Raw genomic sequence first — 22,156 nt, 5'->3', positions numbered from 1 at the left:
AAAACACTACAGGGTTGACCATACACAGCCCCCCTTGTTCCCTCGATCTGTAGGTGATCCCTCTCTTGACCAGATTCATTCTATTCCCCCATAACATCAGGAAGAATAAAGAATACATCTTGGTCCACAAAGATTGTGGCAAAAAGCACACATAACTGACATACAAGAAAAGCGGAACCAAGTAGGTTTTGCACAAATCAACCCTTTCCCTGAAAGAGAGCTGCCACCCTCTCCAGGACTGCACCTTTCTAGTAGCATCTTCCAGCCTCTTATCCCAATTTTGAGTGGCATAATCACCACGGCCAAATTTAATACCTAGAACTTTTATCTCTGGACTGGCGCGGGGGGAGACTATCCGGATGGGCAAACTCATCACCTTCCTCCCCCATCCAGAAAGCTTCACACTTGTCCTGATTGATCCTGGAGCACGAAGCCTCAGAATACTCGCAGATAAGACGTTCCATGTCACGCGCCTCTGCCACAGACGACACGACCACAGTAACGTCATCCGCGTAGGCCGCCACCCTCAGTGGTAGCCCAGGGCCCAGCTGCACCCCTGCAACAGTACTGCACTCATTCCTCCGCACAAAGGGGTCAATTGCGAATACGTACAGAAGGGGGCTCAGGGGACACCCCTGACGGACACCCGAGTCAACCGAAAACGTGGGCCCAACCCAACCATTGACAAGCGGGAAGCTCTCAGCCTGATTGTAAATGACACGTAGCCAATCTACCACCCTTACTGGAAGACCATACCTTTCCAGCACAGCCCACAGGTACTGATGATTAACCCGGTCAAAAGCCTTGGACTGGTCCAATGCCAGCAAATACTTACCCCATTTTTCAGCACGACATTGCTCCACGGCCTCCCGGATGCCAAGGACAGCACTAAAGGTGCTTCGACCCTTTACAGTGCAATGCTGAGACGGGGAAAGTAACAGCCCGGAAACTTCCATCAGCCGATTAAAGAGTACCTTTGCCAGAATCTTTCTGTCCGTATTGAGAAGAGCGATGTGGCGCCAATTCTCAATACGGGCTGGGTCCTTACCTTTAGACAATAATATGAGAGCAGAGGATCTCATAGAGGGAGGGAGCACTCCCTCACCCAGGCTTTCATTAAATACCTCTACAAGATGAGGAGCCAAGATGTCTGAGAAAACTTGAAAAAATTCAGATGTTAACCCATCTGGGCCTGGAGATTTTTTTATAGACAAACCGTCTATAGCCTTCTTGACCTCCTCCACTGTCACATCATTCCCCAAAGAGTCAAAAGAAGGATCAAGCTGCTCAAGCCCAGGTGTCTCCCCCAGGAACCGATCCATCCTCTCTCTAATGAGTGGCTGCTCAGACAAAAGGTCGGAGTAATAAGACCTGATGACTCCCAAAATACACTCCCTGTCTCCATGAAGAGTACCCTGGTCATCAAACAGGCCCCGGACCTCCCTCAAATCAACTGATTTTCTGCAACTCTGGTAGGGATCAGGCGAGTGGTATTTTCCATAATCCCTCTCCAAAATCAAAGAAGCCAGACGATCATACTGATATTCTCTCATCTGAGCCTTCACCCGGGAGATTTCCCCACAATCCCCACGCCCAGAGATCAAGAAATCTAGTTCCTTTCTCAGGCTCTGGTAGATACATCTTTTTGTCAAGTTTCTCCTGGCTACCAGCCTTTGAAAAAACCTTTGAGTCCTCTTTTTACACTCCTCCCACCACTCAGATCTACTCCAACCAGCCTCCAGAAGTGTTTCCTGCAGTTGAAAAAAGTCTCTAAAGGACTGTCTAACTCCCTCCTCCTTCAGGAGCCCAGAATTCAAACGCCAAAGGCCCCGCCCTTTCTGAGGGGTTTCTGAGATGTTCAAAGCAACACACAGAAAAACGTGGTCGGAGAACTCTACTGGCTTTGTCTCAGGAGGCAAAGTTTCCGAGGACTCCTTAACAAAAAACCTATCTATCCTAGAACTACGGCTACCACAATGATAGGTGAAACCAGTGAGGTCTGGGAAATGGCGAACATGCACATCGACCAGACCAGCCTCTCTAATCATGCTAACTAAAAAATTGGAATCATAGCCCAGGGTCATCTTTGTGACTCCCCTATCTTTTGGCCTAATAACAGTGTTAAAATCACCACCAAAGATGATCTGCCGGGCCGTAAAGAGAAACGGTTTTATCTCCCTGAAAAGACATTTCCTGTCCCAAGCTGTTTGGGGCCCATAGATGTTTATTAATTTCAGGTCATGTCCTCTCAGGTTGACATCCAAAACCATGCACCTACCTACCTGTAATTCTATAATCCTGTGCACGTTTACCATATCAGTAAAAAGCACTGCCAACCCACCGTACGGCTCGGCCGCAAGAGACCAGAAGGAAGGCCCACGCCTCCACTGACCCTTGGCCCGATGAAGTGTGGCCAGGTCACCTATCCTGGTCTCCTGCAAAAATAAAAAATCAACATCAACCGTGTTGAAAAAATCAAAGGCCAAGAAACGAGCACGTTCGGAAAACACGGAAGCCACATTAATGGTGGCACATCGCATAGGTTGGGGATCCATGTTTCTTGGACTATAGAAGTAGGATCCCATTCACTTTTTCTTTGCTTGTCTTTTAGAGTCCTCATCCGAGGATCCAACTCTTTTACATGCCACCCCAAAAGAGATAGCATCCTCATCAGACAGGGAGATCTCTTCCTCCTCCCCCTCCTCCTCACTCACACTATCAGCAACAGGGACCACAGTCTCACTAAGTAGACTCTCGGACCCCTTCCTACCAATCCCCTCCCCAACAACACACCCCTCCACCTTTACCACCTCGTCCGGGGGAGGATCCGGATCAGGAGCCTTTGGGGTACTAATAAAGGAGCCGCCTCCGGGACCACCCCCACCAGGGGACCCAGGAGTTTCATCAACCACCAACACCTCATCTGAAGAATGAGGGACTTCCCCTTCTGGACACTGAGCTACTTCAACCACGTCTAACAGGGATCCTACAGCCTGGCTCAACTCAATCCCCACAGGGTCCCACTCCAGCTCCCCCTGAGAACCATTTCTTTCTAAGTGCTTAGTTTTGCATTGGGCTTTACCTTGTCCCATTTTTCCCTGTTTATCCTTAGCTACAACCTCCTTCCCAGCAACTGACAGATTAGAGGCCTGCTTTGGCTTTCTATTTTTTGAGACATTTGGGACAAAAACTAATTCTTTGCCCCCAACCATGACCACCTCCCCCTCTTCTTCATCATCAGAAGAAGACAGGACATCGAACCTATTTGAGCAAATAAAATCTGCCTCCTTTTTTTTATGTTCCTCCTCCTCCCTTTATTGATGATCTGAAAGGATGCCTCCCCCTTTTCAGGCTGAACCTTCTCTTTCCCACCATCTTCTATTCTCTTCGAGATGTCCTGATGCTGCACAGTAACCGGTACGCTACTTTCTCGACCAGGACCAACCTCCGGCACCACTTCTTCCACCCCTGCACTATAATTATGCGAAGCCTTAGGGCATCGACTGTAGGGATGACCAACTGTACCGCAAAGATTACACCTGACCTTGCTGCATTCCCGGGACCCATGCCCCAACTGGCCACACAAAGCACATTTAATCACCCCACAATCGCCACTGAGGTGACGGAAGTCACCACACTTATGACAGGTTCTGGGTTGCCCAGGGTAAAAACACTGGAGTCGATCACGGCCAATGTAAGCGGCGGAAGGTATGTGTCTAGTCTCAGCCCCTACCTGGTGTAACCTCACAAAGGCCGAATAGGCACCACCCCAGACCCCCCTTGTATGATCAAACTTTACCAAAGGAGAGAGTACTGTACAAGACCTAGACAACCAATATATAATATCAGCAGGGGGCAGTGATTCGTTACGCACCAACACAGTGATCTTAACCCTGTTCTGCCTCGTGATGGTATGGGATTTGAAAAAACAATATGGTTCCTTCATCTTGTTTTCTCCCAACGGGAGCCAAAGGCCTGCAGGCCATTCAGGGAGAGGAAGCTCAGGTCGAAATCTGGAGTTCTCACTGGGTGAATGCATGCAAAAAGATCTGCAGCCTCAAACCCCAGTGAGAAGATCATACCTAAGAACTCTGACTTCGAAGGAGCCTCCCCATCCCCTACCCATTTGAATTGCACCACATTTCTTCTTTTTATGGGCTGACCCCCACTCACCCCGAACTGAGGACCAGCACTCGGCCGACCAGGAGCCGCCAAAGAATTGGCATATGAACCAGCACCCGGCCTAACCTCAGAGGGAGTTACAGGGAGCCCTTCAGGTGCCAGACCACTACAAGCCCCTATTCCCACATTCCCCACCCCACCAGTCATCCTGACCTGGTTCGCCTAAAACAAATTCACAGCAGCTAGAGCCCTCACCGGCATATCCATGTTACCATATACAGTTTCTACTAACATAACTTCTTCAGGGGTTAATTTGCTCTTATCTACAGCTGGCAGTCCTTGAGCCAATCTCTGCCCCTCTTTCGGCATGGCTTCATACTTTGAAACACCCATCGATGTGGATAATGATGTCACCTGCGATGTCATACCTGATGCGTCTTTGGCCCCGCCTCCCTCAGCCACCACGGCGACTAAGCCAGAGCCAGCCACCGCAGGCTTACAGGGATGGCCAGCCTCAGCATCAACCACGGCCCGCGCCGCACCCACACTTGCAACTTTAGAGGCGAGCGTGTCGGGGACAAGTCCACAGGGAGCAGCGACAGTCACAAGAGTCCCAGCATCCGCCAAGACCCCAGCAACCGCCACGCCCCCCGCACCGTCACCACCCAGCACTCCCTCCAGGAGAGACGCCTCCCCAGTTTGGAAGCCACCAGATACTGCCATCATTGGCCTTTCCACGATATTTGCAGCATCATGCACGATCTTAGAATCATCACTTCCATCACAGCTCCCGACAGCCACTTCCTTCTCCATAGGCTGGACTCCCACCTCCATACACTCCACTGGAGGCTCTGATGCCGCTACTGAACTTGCCAGGACCAGGCCGCCACCGCCATCCTGTTCAGGCAGAGATTCCTGCAACTCCTTTTTCCCTTGAGACAGAACCTGGCGACACAATGCCGACGCAGCCACAGAAACTGCTGGGACCGACCTGCTACTGCCCCCACAGTTCTGCTCAGGTAAGGACTTTATCAACACTTCTTTCTCCTGAGAAAGAGCCAGATTACATAACACTTTAATTCTTTCCTTTACTGCAGCCAGGCTAGTACTTAGCTCCCAAATCTCATCCTTTAGGAGAGCTCTCTCACGACTGCTACAAGTATTTCGTTTCCTTCTCTTGAGGGAAAGACGAGAAGTTAAACGAGACTGCTCCGTTTTTAACTCTTCCAGGCTCATATTCACATATTCATCCATAGAGGATTCTGAGCTGCTATCAAAGACCACAGCATCCCCCGCTTCACCACAGGCAGGCACCTTCGCCATATCACCCCCCCGGTTTTCCTCACCTGGAGAGCCAGAGTCCCGTGGTTTGGGGGTCACCAGTTGGGGATCCTGTTTCTTCACAGGGTCCACAATCACTGGGGCTGCCACACTGACTGATTCTCCCAATGCTGGAACTTCCACGGCTGTATGCAGGCCAGAAATCCCGGGGCCTCCTTCGGGCCCAGCAGCCCGGGACTCGCCATCATCGTCCTCCCCAGGAGGATCCATCCTCCCCTGGGAGGCTCCCAGGGGAAACACTGCAGGCTTCAGAAAAGGACCAGGGCCTAAGAGCTCTCTCCTGTGCAGCCTCCTCCAGTCTCAGGTGTCAAATTTGTGGCCCAAGACTAGTTAACCCTTGCAAAACTACAGCTACTTATTCAAAATGGTAAAATATGGTGTGTGTGCCCACTTTGCCAGTGTATTTCATGCCTAAAACAGCGTTGGGCCAGGCAAAATACAAGTGGGTCATATGTAAGTGACCACCCTCTGTTAATTTCAGGTGTCAAATGTGTGGCCCAAGACTGGTTAACCCTTGCAAAACTACAGCTACTTATTCAAAATGGTAAAATATGGTGTGTGTGCCCACTTTGCCAGTGTATTTCATGCCCAAAACAGCGTTGGGCCAGGCAAAATACAAGTGGGTCATATGTAAGTGACCACCCTCTGTTGTTTTTGGGGGTCAAATTTGTGGCCCAAGATTAGTTAACGCTTGCAAAACTGCAGCTACTTATTAAAAATGGTAAAATATGGTGTGTGTGCCCATTTTGCCAGTGTATTTCATGCCCAAAACAGCGTTGGGCCAGGCAAAATACAAGTGGGTCATATGTAAGGGAACCTACTCTGTTGTTTTTGGGTGTCAAATTTGTGACCCAAGACTCATTAACCCTTGCAAAACTGAATGAACTGAATAAGAAGCTGGCGTTCGAATAAGAAGTGAATAAGAAGTGAATAAGAAGCTGGCCGAATAAGAAGCTAACTTCAGCCTCGTATTTTATCCAGTCAATGCATGATGATTTTTTTTTGGGGGGGGGGACTTTATTTGTTCCACACAGGCTATATGGACATTTGTATAACATCATGGTATCTTATTTTTATTGTTCTTATAAATTGTTACTTGCAGCATTTGGTGTTTCTATTGTGTTGGGTCAAGTCTCAGTAAGAGGTTGGGGTTTAAATGCCGGTGGTCAGGATGCGGGTGGTCAGAATAGTGACTGCGGCATCCCAGACAGTGAGAATCCTGACAGGGGTAAGGTAAGTATACTTACCTTCCCCCCATGGCTCCCTAACCCTCCCTTACTGCAGCCTAAACTTTACCCTCCCTCCCCCTACAGCCTAACCCTAACCCTCCGTAGTGGTGCCAGAACTCAACCCCCCTTTCCCGCAGCCAAAACCAAACACTCCTTCCCCCGCAGCCTAACCCTAACCACCCCTGGGGTCATCTAAATCTAAACCCCCTTTCCACAGTCTAACCCTTCCACCCCCCCCCAACCCCCCTCTCAAGCGGCCCCGCAGACGATCGTTCCAACTATGCACACACCCCTCCCCTACGAATCCTGCATTTGCCCCTGCTGGTGGGTACAAGATGGCAGCACCCATGCGCAGCAGGGAAGAGGCTGCGGGTAACCGAGAGTCCGGGCTCAGGAACCGGTGAAGGGCAAAGGCCAGATGATCGTGAGAACCCAGATTGCGATCTCAGGTCAGATGACAGTATCCCTGCTGCCGGCAGCTTCTGGTTCACTAGGATTGTGCTGCTGAGGTCTATAGCGGCTATATACATTGAGTGTGACCTGTATATACTGTGAGTGTGGGCTGTGTAAACTGTGTGAGCTGTGTATACTTCGAGTGTGAGCTGTGTATACTTTGTGAGCGCGTGATGTATGTACTGTGAGCGTGAGCACATGTTGTGTTCATGTACTGTGTTTGCTGCGCATGCTGTATGTGTTGTGAGGGTGTGCTGTATATATACTACTATATGAGTGTGAGCTATATATGCTGTGAGTGGGAGCTGCCATGCTGTATCTACTGTGAGTGGGAGCTGCCATTCTGTGCTGGGGGGTTGCCCACTGTCACCCTGCTTCCCCAGTCATCCACTGTCTCCCTGTCACCTCTGCCTCCAGAGTCACCCACTATCTCCCAGTCACCCACTGTCTCCCTGTCACCGCTGCCTCCACAGTCATCCACTATCTCCCTGTCACCCACTGTCTCCCTGTCACCCATGCATCCACAGCCACCCACTATCTCCCTGTCACCCCTGCCTCCACAGTCATCCACTATCTCCCTGTAACCCACTGTCTCCCTGTCACCTATTCCTCCACAGTCACCCACTGTCTCCCTGTCACCCATGCCTCCACAGTCACCCACTGTCTCCCTGTCACCCATGCCTCCACAGTCACCCATTATCTCCCTGTCTCCCACTGTCTTCCTGTCACCCCTGCTACCACAGTCACCCACAATATACTTTTTTTTGGGGGGCACCAATAATGTTGGTCTAGGGGTGGCCAGACCCCTAAATCCCTCACTGCTTACATCCCACTGCTGAGTTTGAATGAGGAAGGTTTAGGCTGCTGCTATTGTTTAGGCTGTTATATCCCTGTGAATTGACACTTACATTAAGGTATAAGTATTTATAAGTCGCCTAATGGTTGCTGTGAATCATCACCTATATAACTATAATTGCAACAAGAAGCATGAGATTTGAATGAATACATTTCTTAAAATGTCTCTGATGTTATCTTTCACGCTTTAAGTATTTTTCATAGCTGGGAATTTTCTTACCAAACTAATCTGGAAATGCTTAACACAATAAAACCATGAATTGCTTTACCACATCAATCTTCATGGAAATATGTTACTGTTCCTAGTCTTACACAGCTCACTCATGACAGACAAATTGTTCATTTATTTTGAAGCTACAATGTGTATACTGGTCTTTGACTGGAGATAGCTTAGTATGCGTGGTGCCCATAAAGGGTTTTACTGCAGGAAAAAATTATTTTTGTTTTGCTCACACCTCTATAGGTTGCAACATGCAAGATTTTCCTGCTTGATAACCAGTGTAGATTTATACCCCTTTCAGATTGGCAGAGCCGGGTTACACCTAAGAATTTGTACACGGGTGCTTCCCAGGTGCGACCTGTCTTGAGACCCCTTTCAGACTTGTGGCCCATCCCAGCATATTGTCGAGTTGGTGACATCACCGCCGACACTACAGAAGAATGGGTCACCTTGACTTGACTTACTATTCACACTGCATGCATCCCGGATCGATTCTGACTGCAACTGAGGTTGCAAGCTGGGATGAAATGCTGGGATGCTCGCCCACCGGATATTCTTTCAGGACCCTTTCAGGCTGAGCAAAATCCCAGGTTGAGGCACGTTCACGTGCTATAACCTGGGAAATTTATGCTAGTCTGAAAGGGGTATTAGCTGTGGGGGTTTTGATTATACCTTGCATCCAACTGAATATGCCCTTAGTATCAATTGTTAAAATGTGGCTGGTTTGATTTTTGACCAATCCTGGACTGTGTTCTAATGCAGGGGGCTGTTATTTAGGAGAGCTATAATAGCCCATTTACAATTGTTTTCTGTCTTGTATGAACAAAAGAGGAATCATTAGTGTTCTTCCCTCACTAAAATTTCATTGATCAAATTTACACAGTCAGCATAACCTTTCCAATAATCCAATCAGATGTAATGATCTGAAGAGTGATGTTTATTATATTGTAGAGGAAATTGGTAAAAAAGAAGGAGATGAGGGCATTGATCTAGGACCGTTTAGCAAGTGAGAGAGCGGAGCTATAGGTTGAGAGAATGAACTTGAGGAAGTCTGTAAGTAAGCAGGGTTTTCTCCAGAAGCACTCGGCAAAGCGAGAGTTATTTTGCAGAAAGTGGCTCAGGGCAGAGTGCAGATTGATGGTAAAAGCCGTGACAGCAGAGTCATGAGTAATAGTAATGACATTGTGATATAGGGAGAGTGCTTGGTTTGGGCAAATGAAGGTAGTGGTTTGGGAGAGAATGAAATCTAGAGGAGGAGACACTGGTGAGGTCAAAGGCATCAAGATTTCTCTTAGGAAGATTGATCTTATGGGAAGGGAGTGAAGTGGGGTGATAGTACTGTATTGCTGAAGGAGAGGGTGAGGGGGAGTTTTTGAAGTCAGATGCAGTATAGAGGTGATGAAAAACCTAGTCAATAGAGTGACCATTGAGGCGAGAGGCAGAGGATGATTGAAAGAGACCAAACACTAAATGAGTTGGAAAGAAGATTGGAGATAACAGAGTTGGTTATATTATTGACTAGGATGTAAAAGTCCTCTAAGATGAGGGAGGGTAGGTTAGAGGAAAGAAAATTGGGTAACCAGGCAGAGAAGTTATGATGGAACTGGGAGAAAGGACCAGGTAGACGATAAATAATGACAATGCGAAGGTGGACAGGATCGAATAGGTGGATAGTGTGGACCTCAATGGAGGAGAGAGATGTTTCAGAAGGAATGATACTGAAGGTGCAGTTGAGTGCAGGTAGCTAACACTATCATCATGACGGGTGTCGGGGCTGAGGGTGAGGCAGGGGTGTATTGACAGAGGAGAAGGCCCATGTGCAGCCTCCTCCATCCAGGCCCCCTCATTTCTAGCCTGCAGCACTGTAGAATCTGAGCACAAGAGAGCATAGACTCTATTGTGCATGCACAGATCTCCAGGGAAACTGCACAGCAGGCATTTTCCCAGAGATTTCTTTACTGCACAAAACACTGGAAAAATCCAGACTGGACTACTGTAATCTCCTCCTGACTGGCATCCCTAACACATACATCTCGCCACTCCAATCTATCCTCAATGCTGCTGTCCGGATCATCTTCCTCACCAAACGTACTACATCCACCTCCCCTCTCCTACAAGCCCTCCACTGGCTCCCCTTCCCCTTCAGAATCCATTTCAAGCTTCTTACACTCGCTTACAAAGCTCTCACCCACTCGTCTCCCATTTACATCTGACCTTATCTCCCTTTACTCTCCCACCCGTCCTCTTTGCCCTGGTAATGCACGCCGCCTCTCATGCCCTCTGATTACCTCCTCCCACTCCTACCTCCAAGATTTTGCACGTACTGCTCCCTTTTTCTGGAATTCTTTACCTCTCCCCCTTAGACTCTCCACATCTCTACAAAACTTCAAGCGGGCTCTCAAGGCCCACTTCTTCACCAAACCCAGCCAAATCTCATCCTAACCCTCAGTTCTATGCTCTCTATGTACCCCATCTGTGTCACCCCTGTCTGTCTACCCCTCCCCTTTAGAATGTAAGCTCTCAAGAGCAGGGTCCTCTTCCCTCCTGTGCTTTTACGTCTCTTACTTAACCTATCTTCTTTTCAATACTCCCTTTGTTGGCACCAAATCCTTTGGTTTTCTGCCACCCTGATACTTATGTCAGTGCTCTTTACTGACGCAGCTATGTTTATACACCCTGTACTTGTCCTATATTGTATTGAACTGTAAGTCACTGTCTTCATGTTTTGCTTATTTGTTTACTCTGTAATTGGGTGCTGCGGATCCCATGTGGCGCTATATAAATAAAGGATAATAATAATAATGGCTGCTGCACCATTCTCCTGGTGATTTGTGGAGATGTGATGGATCTGGCCTTTTATCATCATCAAGTGTTAAGCCCCACACACACGGGGAGATTTGTCCTGGAGATGTATGCTGAGCAATCGAGCACAGATTGCTCAACACACATCTCTCAAGCTCAGCACACGGCGCGATGTGTGCGATGTGTGCGCTGTGAGCTGAGCGAGGGAGGAAACATTTATTAAAAAGCTCACTTCATCCGGCTAAGTGAGCGATCTCACTAGATTGGCATGCATGCCCAATCTAGAGCCAACGACAGTGACGCGCAGGGGCCGTGCATCGCTGTCACAGGCACCCCTACACACGGAGTGATGTTTGCTTAGTTTCTAAGCAATCTGACTAGATTGCTTAGAAATTAAGTAAATATCACTCCTTGTGTACCCCCCTTAAGAGACACTGTCTGACAATGAACACGGTGTAATGGTGTATGTGATCTTCATCCTACAATACTAATTATTCCGCTCTGCCTGTTTGCCTGTTTGGCTCAAGCACTGAATAAGTGAATCTGTCCAAAAACCTATAGTGAGAACTAAAATAATAAATGAGTGATCATGAAATGATTTTTGATCCTTCAGCGGAAAGACAAGTAAGTGGATTATCTTGATCACATGAAATGTCTAGTAAAGCGGACATTTCCATAGAAAAAAAAGTTACAGGTGTAAATTTTCTTCGAGAACCTGTGGAATATAAGCGAAGTAGTCTGAGGTGCTAAAACCACGCATCACGTCATGCTACAGGCTGCAAAATAAATATTCCAGGAAGTGTAAAGTTCTCAGAAGTTACTTCTAGCTGCTCTCTTAAACTAGCATCAGTTTTAATGCCACACTTCGTATCCAACTACAAGAAGAGGACATACTGTAACCCATAAGCTGCACAATGATTAATTCCTACAACCAAAGTCCTGCAGCATATTCATCTAAACAAGGATCATCCTGTTCAATCATGAAGATCACTATATGGGTTTTTACGTTTTCTGTTCTCGCACAGATCATTGGAACATGCATATATGGTATTTATTTTAACAAGAAATTAGATAAGGTAAGATCCAAAAGGAGACTATAATAATAGAACTATGTTCTAAAGTTCAAAATCTTTGCAAAATTAATCAGGGCATGAATTTAAATGAGAAAAATGAAAATGAAATGGAAATTGACCTTTATTAAAATTAACCAAATGAATAAGCATTAAGCCTTTGTGATTTCAGAAAGGTTGGGAATAATATATGTGATTTCACAGTTTTCTGAGTAATTGAACAAAATTTAGCCAAGAATTGCTAAATAGCTGTAAAGTGTTTGCTATTTACATCTGTTGTGTACAATAACAATGAATGATTGATAAAGTAGGATAAGAATTTCTCGTGACAAAAAGGAAATGGATAGTCTAGATATTAGTAATTGTCATATTTCGATTTGAAAGTGGTGGTTTAATCCTTTGGAAAACAAAGATCCCAGTTAAAATGACTGTATCAGAAAATGTTATAAAGCTAATGTTTTCGCACTGTGCTATGATTGTTTGGGATTAGTTTTCTTCAATATACAGTATATACAGCCATGTCTTTTTTAACTATACCATCGCTTTAAAAGTCTTATGAATAATACATTATATAGTGAGTATATAATTATTAATTTAAACTTGCCAATTGTGATTGTGTAAAGGAAAGGGTCACATTTAGCGCACTGCATTGTACATGACATTACTAACATTAGAGTAATTGCTATGTACTTTTAGAAAATAAGATTAATTAAATGGATGCTTAGGATAATTTTCAGGCCTTTGCCACAGAGGACTAGTAAAAGATAAAACATTTTTATAAAGATAGTTAATCTCATTCACTATGCTAAGACTAACTTTATTAGCGGTTTTAGGAGATACCAATTTCATTACAGATTCCTGAATCCAGTTTAAAGACACTTTTAAAGTCAATTTAGTAATCAATGTAATTTAATCAGTTATGCGTGAAAGAAATATAGAGCACATTTCAAAAATCAGCAAGGCGTATTTATCAAAGGTTAATATTTTGTTCATGTAAAAATTTATATTACACTTTCCCCAGAACTGCCATACAAATTAATAACAAGAAAAAGATCACTGCCTGGTAGAAGATATCTGAAAAGCGCACGCCCTATAATTACTAATTCTCCTATCTTTTTAGACCAGAATGGCCTGAATTAGTTAATAACCTTCAAAATATTTATTTAAAATAACAAAAATATTTATTCTTATATGTGTTATTATAGCTACATATTACCGACATCATTAGTCATTAGTGCTATATGACCACTAGTACAAACTGATTTGTGCATAGGTAAAAAAAAGTTTTGTAAGTTTAAGCTTTTCCTTTGCAAAAATAAATAATTTCTTAATATACATTAATAATTATATGCAAAAAATCGGTCTTTATGCAACATGAGTAGATTTTTTTCTATCAACAAACGATTGTCAGTTAGTGGTGTTCTGTTTCATACATCATATGAAAACCTCTAATGTGCAGTGCTGCTATTATAAGCGTTAGTGAAAACATATAAAATGTTTATTTTTGTCATGGTTTTTATCCTGTTAATAACATTAAAAATAAGTCCCATTTTTACTATGAATGCGTTGAAATGCTGATAAGATTGTGACCCTGACTACCAAATATTGGGGCATATTCATCATGTTAATTATCGGGGTCAATCGGCCACCGAAAATGAACATCCTGAGTCACAAGCTGGCTCTGCTTCCAATAGGTAAGCAGTGGGGGTGCGAGAATATTCACCATCTGTAGATGGCGAATGCTCCCACAGTCAAGCTTCGAAAATATTGTATTTTCGGAGCTGGATGAATGAGGTCCCCATACTAGTGTATGGGGATGCCAGGTCAGCTTGGGAGTGAAAGGTAAGCGGGAGAAATCTGTGATACTGTATCTCTTGTGTTACCTTCATGATGAATGGCGCCTAAACTTGATTTTTACAAAAGTAGGTGAAAATGTTCATTTTCACCTACTTTTGTAGAAATTAAGTGATGATGAATATGCCCCATTGTGAGGAGTTTTAGTTTATTTCTAAATGATAATAATTTTTTTCTGATATATAGTAAAACCACTAGTGTCTAGTCTGGGTGCGATATTAGTGACCAGAATCGCAATTTCAATTTACAATTATACCGGGTGAATGTATTAACGAGCACCACATATGTGGCCGCCATTACTGGTGAACCCTCTCCAGGCTAAGATTGTGATGTGTAGCCCATAGGATACAGCGGGGGACAATCTCCAGAATGCTTTGCATTCTAGAAGTTGGTAAATTGGGCAGCATCGCATCTCCCACAGAAATTATAGGGGATGTTGCCGTCAGTGGGAATGGAGGGATAGCAGCAAGTATATGAGATACAGTATCTGCTGCAATCCCTCTGTGATACATTCAGGGGATGCTAAATATTTGTGGTTTACTCCAGAAAATGGGTGTTTTTCGGGGATTAACTTGCAAATATTTAATGATAAATGGGCTTCATATTCTGTAACACCAAGGTATAATTTGCTATTTTGAGGTAAACTGCCTGCAAACGAAATTGCAATCAATAACTCTGAAACAGTCATTGAGTGGACTTTGCCGCATATAGATGTACAACAAAATGGCTGACTCCATCACATGACCTGTCACTGTTACTATGGATACAGATGTATATAAGATATTTTTTCAGAGTGTATAAAAAATATGTAATTTTTTCATTTTTACAAAGATTGAAGATGAAATGGATTTACATGAGGATTATTTGTTCCTGAGAAAAATACAGAAATGTATGAAAGGAGGAAACATAGACTCCACATTACTGAACTGCAAGGAGGTTATAGCTAAATTCCGCAACCTAATCTCTGAGGTACTTTGTGTTGGTGTGGTGTGGTGTGGTGTGTGTGTGTGTGTGTGTGTGTGTGTGTGTGTGTGTGTGTGTGTGTGTGTGTGTGTGTGTGTGTGTGTGTGTGTGTGTGTGGTTTTTTTATCTATTCCATTTGCAGTGGAATAAATATTTCAAACAATTATTTAAAAAGGTTATTTAGTCTGAAAATAAAGCATTGAAGGTAAATTTTGAAGGTTACTTTGTGGGCAGAATGTCTGAGTGCAGGCCTTTACTATAAGCAAGTGGTACCAGTGAAGTATAAATAGATAGCTTTTCACATGCCTGTATAGCAGTGTCTGTGTGTGTGGAGGGGGGGGGGGCACTCTTTAAAACTGTATTTAATTTATATGGATGGGGATGTATCATTATCAGCATAATTCTGCTATATTGTATAAATCCAAAATGTTATCATTTTTTTCCCTTCAGTCTAAATGGATTGTCACTTTCCATTCTACTGCAAATGCTATATAGCCCTATTTGAGCTACTTATCGGCCTTCATATATCTGTTTGTTCATATGATTGTCTATAGTCTAAGTAGCCTGAGTCAGGCCTAAGAATTGAAAGGAGCGTAAGATATCCCTAAGTTAGTCCTTATTGCTGTGAAAGGAGCTTGGGCCTAGACTCAGAGATATCAAATTATTAGAAAATAAAAAATAAAATTATCTTTTACTCTTTAATTCATGTAACATTGATATGAAGTAAAAACCTATATTTAAGAGTACAAAACATCAACCTATATTTGGTTTTCCGAGTTCCTTTACTCCCAGACAGATGCAGGATTTAATAGTAAAAATAAGAATAATGCGGTTGAAAGACTATTACAGTATTGTAAGCTGCAAACGTTTTATCTAAAGTGACATGGAATAGCGACAGCTGTAACCCTGACAGATACTTCTGCCGCTCATCTGCACAATGTGTTCCTATGCTTACCAACTATGTTTACCAACTGCTTCACTTTGTGGTCATAATGTACTAAAGTATACTATATTGCGTTCTCACTATTCTGATGCTGTGTGCTTATTTCTTTATAACTTGTGCTGAACATCTCAAAAGCAATTTACAAACCTTCTACTTTGTAGTTTTCTTGCTGTAGCATTCCTGGATGTCTGCCATTATCATTACAGCACTGTCATTGAGCAGCACAGTTCTGTCTATGGGGCACTAGGTATTACTTTCTCCCATTAATGGAAGAAACAATATGGCAACTAGAGTGAGATGACTGATTTGGCCCAGCTTGGAGTTTGCATCAGTTTCAGAAATTTGCACAAAATGGAATCAGTCACTGATCATTTCTGGGTTGGATGTGGTCAGATGAATAAACAGCTCTGTCTGTAGAATCAACCAATCACAGTAAGGTTAAGGGAATGGGGGAAGAGCAACACAACAGTCACCATCACATGATGAAAACCCTATAAAATGTCTCCAGTCACTCCTCATTCTTCAGGCTTCTGTGAGAGAGAGACGTGTGTCATCGCCTTATTAATGATTCCTGGCAGTCTTACACAGCTCTGACATTTGCCTCGTCACAGCTATCGCCTAGAACCGAATCCCAGATCCCAACGTGATGAATGGATATATTTTGGAACATCTGTAGTGAATCAGATACACCATTAAACCACCCTAGCAGGAGCAGCTGGTTTACTCATCAGTATGAAAGATGGCTTGCCTTGACCATACTTTGACTACCGGACCCTGAATCATATCACGTTTAGGTCAATAGCCCTTGCATCTGATTCCCGAATGGCTGAAACTTTTGCGGTCGGCTCAAATCTTTACCAGGCTCGTCAATTTGGCATACAATCTGGCTCGTATTACGGAAGCAATGAATGAAAGACTGCCTTTCCAATTCAAAATGGACATTTTGGGTATTTAATAATATAAGCTGGACATTTCAGTATTTTATAAAACTCATCCTCCTCGATCGATATGTCAGCATTAATCTACACTCTGATCTACTCAGAAAACATTCAACGCCATGCTCAGCTGTCCTAGGTTCCCTCAGAAATACTGTTCATTTGCCAAACTTGAAACCAGCACTTTTTAAGTTGTGATGGTCTAGTTTCTGGTGCTCATCAAAATCCTAACAGGTGGATCCAGCTGAAATGAAAGTAGAACATTAAGAGAGTTCACTGTTCTCGCTATTCAAGAACCATTGCTCACCTCACAGTTCTCATAATAAATAGTTCCATTCCATTTTTCATCCACTGCAGACCAACAGGCAGTTGAGTCTCAAAAATCTGTTCCTGCCCTGAGAAACACTATGGGGGAATTCAATTAATGACTTTTTTTCGACCAGTTGAAAAAACTGCACTTTTCACCCATTTTTAGGTCGAATTTACATTCAACCTATTCAATGTCCGTGTCATTATTTCGACTGATTGAAAAATCTGGCACTGGTGAAAACCACGCGTGTCTGCAAATTTGCCACCAATACACGTGTTATGGTGAATTCGCAGGCATTTTTGGCTCAATTTTCACCCATGCCGATTTGACAAAAAAAAAAGTGAAATGGCATAGGTGAAAATGGATTAAAAAAATGGGCAAACATTACCGCAACTGAATACCCGGTGTCGAATTAGTGCAGTTTTTTCGACCAGTCGAAAAAATAACACTTAATTGAATACCCCCCTAAGTCCATTTACCTTGCAGGTAGATTCCCCAGACCTGGCAATAGGGGCTCTATTGTCCAAATAATAGGGAAGTATGTGGAAAGAGGAAGGAAAGACTCTGTGTTGGGGCACACTTGAATTTGTAAATTTATTAAAACTTAACTTTTAATTTCATTCAATATAAGAGAAATAGATACAAAAAATCCGCACAAGAAAATATCATCTCTTGAGATAATATAATTAACAGGTGTCAGGATAATCCTGAGATTAAGTAATAAATTTGAGGCATCTAAGGTGAAAATATTGAAAACATTGGAGTACCTAATGGGTATCAATACAAAGGCACAGATAAAGATAATTATAGTGTAGATCAAATTCTAAGTGCCTATTAGTTGCTGGAAATCTCCTGGTAAGAGCTATTTTGCTACGTAGTAAATCCTGAAGATAGAGAAAAGATAGAATTTTTCAAAATAATTTTATTCGAAAAGATGGTGAAGATCAGAGTTGCCAAAGGATATAGATAGAAAGATCACATAATAGATAAAAATACAAATAGTAGAAGTCAAAGGTTGCTCCAACACTTCTGCTGTTTGTTGACGAATACGGAGTTATATTTACTGCACCTGATATTCCCTAGAGGTCACCCATCTGGGTACTAATCAGGCTTATTACCGCTTAGCTTCTAAGATCAAATGAGATTTGGAGCCACCACTGCTAGAATCTATGAGTAGTCTTCAAACACTTATTACAGGTTGAGTATCCCTTATCCAAAATGCTTGGGACCAGAGGTATTTTGGATATCGGATTTTTCCGTATTTTGGAATAATTGCATCCCATAATGATATATCATGGTGATGGGACCTAAATCTAAGCACAGAATACATTTATGTTTCATATACACCTTATACACACAGCCTGCAGGTAATTTTAGCCAATTTTTTTATAACTTTGTGTATTAAACAAAGTGTGTGTACATTCACACAATTCATTTATGTTTCATATACACCTTATACACACAGCCTGAAGGTCATTTAATACAATATTTTTTATAACTTTGTGTATTAAACAAAGTTTGTGTACATTGAGCCATCAGAAAACAAATATTTCACTATCTCACTCTCACTCAAAAAAGTCCGTATTTCGGAATATTCCGTATTTCGGAATATTTGGATATGGGATACTTACTCAACCTGTATTTGAATTATTGAATTTATTCCATTCCCTTTCTTAGTAACTGTCAATCTCTTGACTGTCAATTTCTCTTAACCTAACTAATAATTTGGTATATATTTCCTGACAGCAGCTGATATATGTCCTTTAGAAGTAACTCCATTTAATTCTTTGACATACTGAGTATTAAAAGAGCATCTATCTCACTTACATACAGTATCCCTCACGGCCACAACTAACATCCTTTGTCCCCAATATATAATGCTGCATTTATGATATAAAAATAAATGTGCATTAGCTAACATAAAGTCTCAATTTGCAGGAATAGATGTCCAGCAGAGACGCCAACACGCACTTCATTATACCAAATTATTAGTTACCTTGAGAGAAGTTGCTTCTTAAGAACAGCTAATGCTGCAAAATGACACCTAGTTTACTACAAAGGACGATTATATCTATGAGTGAGTAATTGCCTAGAAAAGATTACTGAGGCTGTCATTGGACACAAAAGATTACATTGAAATAAGCTCAATATCCAGCATTATAGTGAAATGGGAGATCTACAAATGATGATGGAATAATTACATTTATAATAAGAATTACTGTATAACATCGAATATCTTTATACCCACAAAAAAAAGACTCACAAGATTTTGTATCAAACATCTTTATTACAAGGAAAGGGCATACTACGACATACATTTTGTGACAATTAAAAAGGTTGCACAGCACAATTTTATTTGACTAATTTTATTTCTCCAATATGTTTTTTTTTCTGCTGCTTTTAACATATTAGATGCAGAAATAAATGGATTTTAAAAGTAAACTTATGAAGATTAATGTCTTAAAATAATGCTTTGCCTCTTGCTTTCTGTGTCTTTCAATAGGTATTATTAGATTGTGGGTGTTTCACCTCACTCATTCTAATAAGAGTCAGTTATGTAATGAGTGAATAAGTAAGTAGACCACAGTTTCACAAACACCGACATTACAATCCAGGTTTTAAGGATATCCATGCTTGAGTCCAGATGGTTAAATCAAATGAACTGAGGTACTAATTAAGTTGTTTGTGCTCAAGCATGCACATCCTGAAAACCTGGCCTGTAATGGCTAAGTTTGGAAAACTGAAGTAGATTAATCAAAATAACTTGTATAATTGTTACCACTAATTATCACCACATTCCAGACAGTGCATGAGAATCAATATGGGAAGAAACACAGAGATTAAAATGTCAGTCAGACCTGTCAGACCAATTATCTGACATACTGACAACATCCAATATCGTTGTCATACACTGTCCAATTATAGTACCGATATTGGATGCTTTCAGCCTGTCAGCATGTCCGATGATAATGTACATTTTTGAATCTTTCCGACTTACTGGACTATTTTGTATGCCTGACAGACAGATAATTACTGCTCGTTATAATAATAATCATCATTTTATTTATATAGTACTCTTTTTCCAATAGGGGTCAAGGCACTTAACAGATAGAATGAACAAAATACAGTTAATAAATAATGAAGTACAGAAAAGCTTTTCATAAAATACAGAGAGCATGGACATTAGGGCAATGCATGAGTAAGCAGGAAAGTCTTGATTCCTTTTTTGAAGGATTCTAGAGTGGGGACCTCTCGAACTGTGCAGGGAAACAAGTTCAATAGAGTCAGAGCCTCATGGCTAAAAGCTTGACCCCCAGATGAATTCCGGGAGATTCTAGGTACTGCTAAGAGTCCTTCATCTACAGATCGCAGTATGCGAGCAAGGAAGTATGGAATCCAAATCTGCTTCAGGAACCTTGGGTCTTGGTCACGTAAGGCTTTGAAAGTCAGTAAGCCAATCTTGAAAGCAATTCGCCATCTTACAGGCAGCCAGTGAAGAGAGTAGAGAATGGGTGTTATGTGGCTGGAACGGGGCTGGTTGGTTAATAGTCTGGCAGCTGCATTTTGTACCAGCTGCAATTAGTTGCAGCAATACACTGTTTAGTTTTTGGCCTGATTTGTTGATTATCACCTGATCAAGCTGAAAATAGAATAGTGAATGCCCTGCATTAGATAGTATGTGTAGATAATGTCAGTTTTTTGTGATAGATCTTATTTATCCGACACTAATAATAATAAAAATTGTAATATGTTTTGAAAGATTCATAAATAGAACAAATATTTAATTATATCTGTAATCATACTGTAGTTCATATGTGTAGAGGAGATTATCTTGTCCCACCTATTTTTTACTATAGTTTTTTATTTTGCATCCAACTTTTAGGGCTAAATCTATTAAGTGGTGTTTCAAAGACACTGCAGTTTCAGCTACTGGATTTAAATGGGCAATTACTGTATATTCAACACAAAACCAGGCATTGTTTTGGAATTAATTTAATTGTCCCATTATATCCAGCCAGTTTAGCAATGGGGCAAAAGGAAGAACAGCTGTAAGCCTCCACATAAAATAGGTCCCTCATCGTGACAGCATTATAATGAGCAGCCACCAGCTGGCTATACAGTCAGCCATAAATCATAAGTATTAAAATTGAATTTCTATTTTCCTCACAAAATGATGCAACTTTTACACTGCTATATATTAAGGGCGGGATACATCCTGTCACTGATTGCATGCATAGCAGTGGTTGTTAATGCCATATGTATGTAGATTTAGGCAATGGACAGCTTTCCCTATAAGAGCTATCCTTTGTGGTGTATGGGGATTTCCGGGTTTATGATGCAGGAGTCCTTCTGCGCATGTTCAGCCATCTGCCAGCATATGCGCAAGCCGTGGGGGACACTGGGAGAGATCCTATTGGAATCCTTTTGGGGATTGCTGTGGAGAGAAGCCCATATTCTTCCTTTTAGGCAACACCATCTATAGGGTTCAAGTTCCAGGAAGTATAACTTTCTGGAGCTTGGTGCATATGGGGAATATGGTCAAACCTCCGAAAAATTGTGTTTTCGGAGGTTTGACCGCATTTTGCCATCAGTGCATCCAGAAGTGTAACTTGGGATACAAACACCCCTGGCACAGTAAGGGACAGACAGAAAATTAATTAAATTCAAGTCTTAATTGTCACCCTGACGTTATTGACAATCTAATGGTGTGTACACACTGGCCGATATATTGTCCGTTCTATTGAACGGCCAATATATCGCAGGTCTGTCATCCAGTGTGTATGAATGATATTTCTGTGAATGCCGTCGTTCACAGACATATCGCATTGGCCCTACAGCACAGCCGATGACCAATATATCTACCGATATATATTGGTGCATCGCTGTGTGTGTATGGGTGTTCAGCCTACCACCCGTACACATGCTGCACCAGCTGGCGGTGATTGACAGCTGAACTGGTCGGGCACATATAAACACCCGCCCAGTTCGTGACGTCAGTCCCGACGGATCGGACAGTGTGGATGCTCAACATACTGCCTGGTCCGTCCATAGATACATC

At 42.6% G+C, this 22,156-nt stretch overlaps 1 protein-coding gene across 1 annotated transcript in view; it reads left to right on the top strand.

Annotated features, from left to right (window-relative positions):
- The first annotated feature begins 11,936 nt into the window (after nt 1-11,936).
- CD40LG (CD40 ligand) overlaps nt 11,937-22,156 on the top strand; it is a 41,425-nt gene continuing 31,205 nt past the window's right edge. The window contains exons 1-2 of the mRNA XM_063935673.1: nt 11,937-12,098; nt 14,778-14,915. Of these exons, the coding sequence (XP_063791743.1) occupies nt 11,937-12,098; nt 14,778-14,915 (300 nt within the window). The remainder of the gene's footprint in view (nt 12,099-14,777; nt 14,916-22,156) is intronic.

Source organism: Pseudophryne corroboree, chromosome 8 (genome assembly GCF_028390025.1).
Source record: "Pseudophryne corroboree isolate aPseCor3 chromosome 8, aPseCor3.hap2, whole genome shotgun sequence".
Taxonomy (NCBI): Eukaryota; Metazoa; Chordata; class Amphibia; order Anura; family Myobatrachidae; genus Pseudophryne; species Pseudophryne corroboree.
The sequence above is the reverse complement of the archived record's forward strand: the minus strand, read 5'-3'. Positions and strand labels throughout refer to the sequence as shown.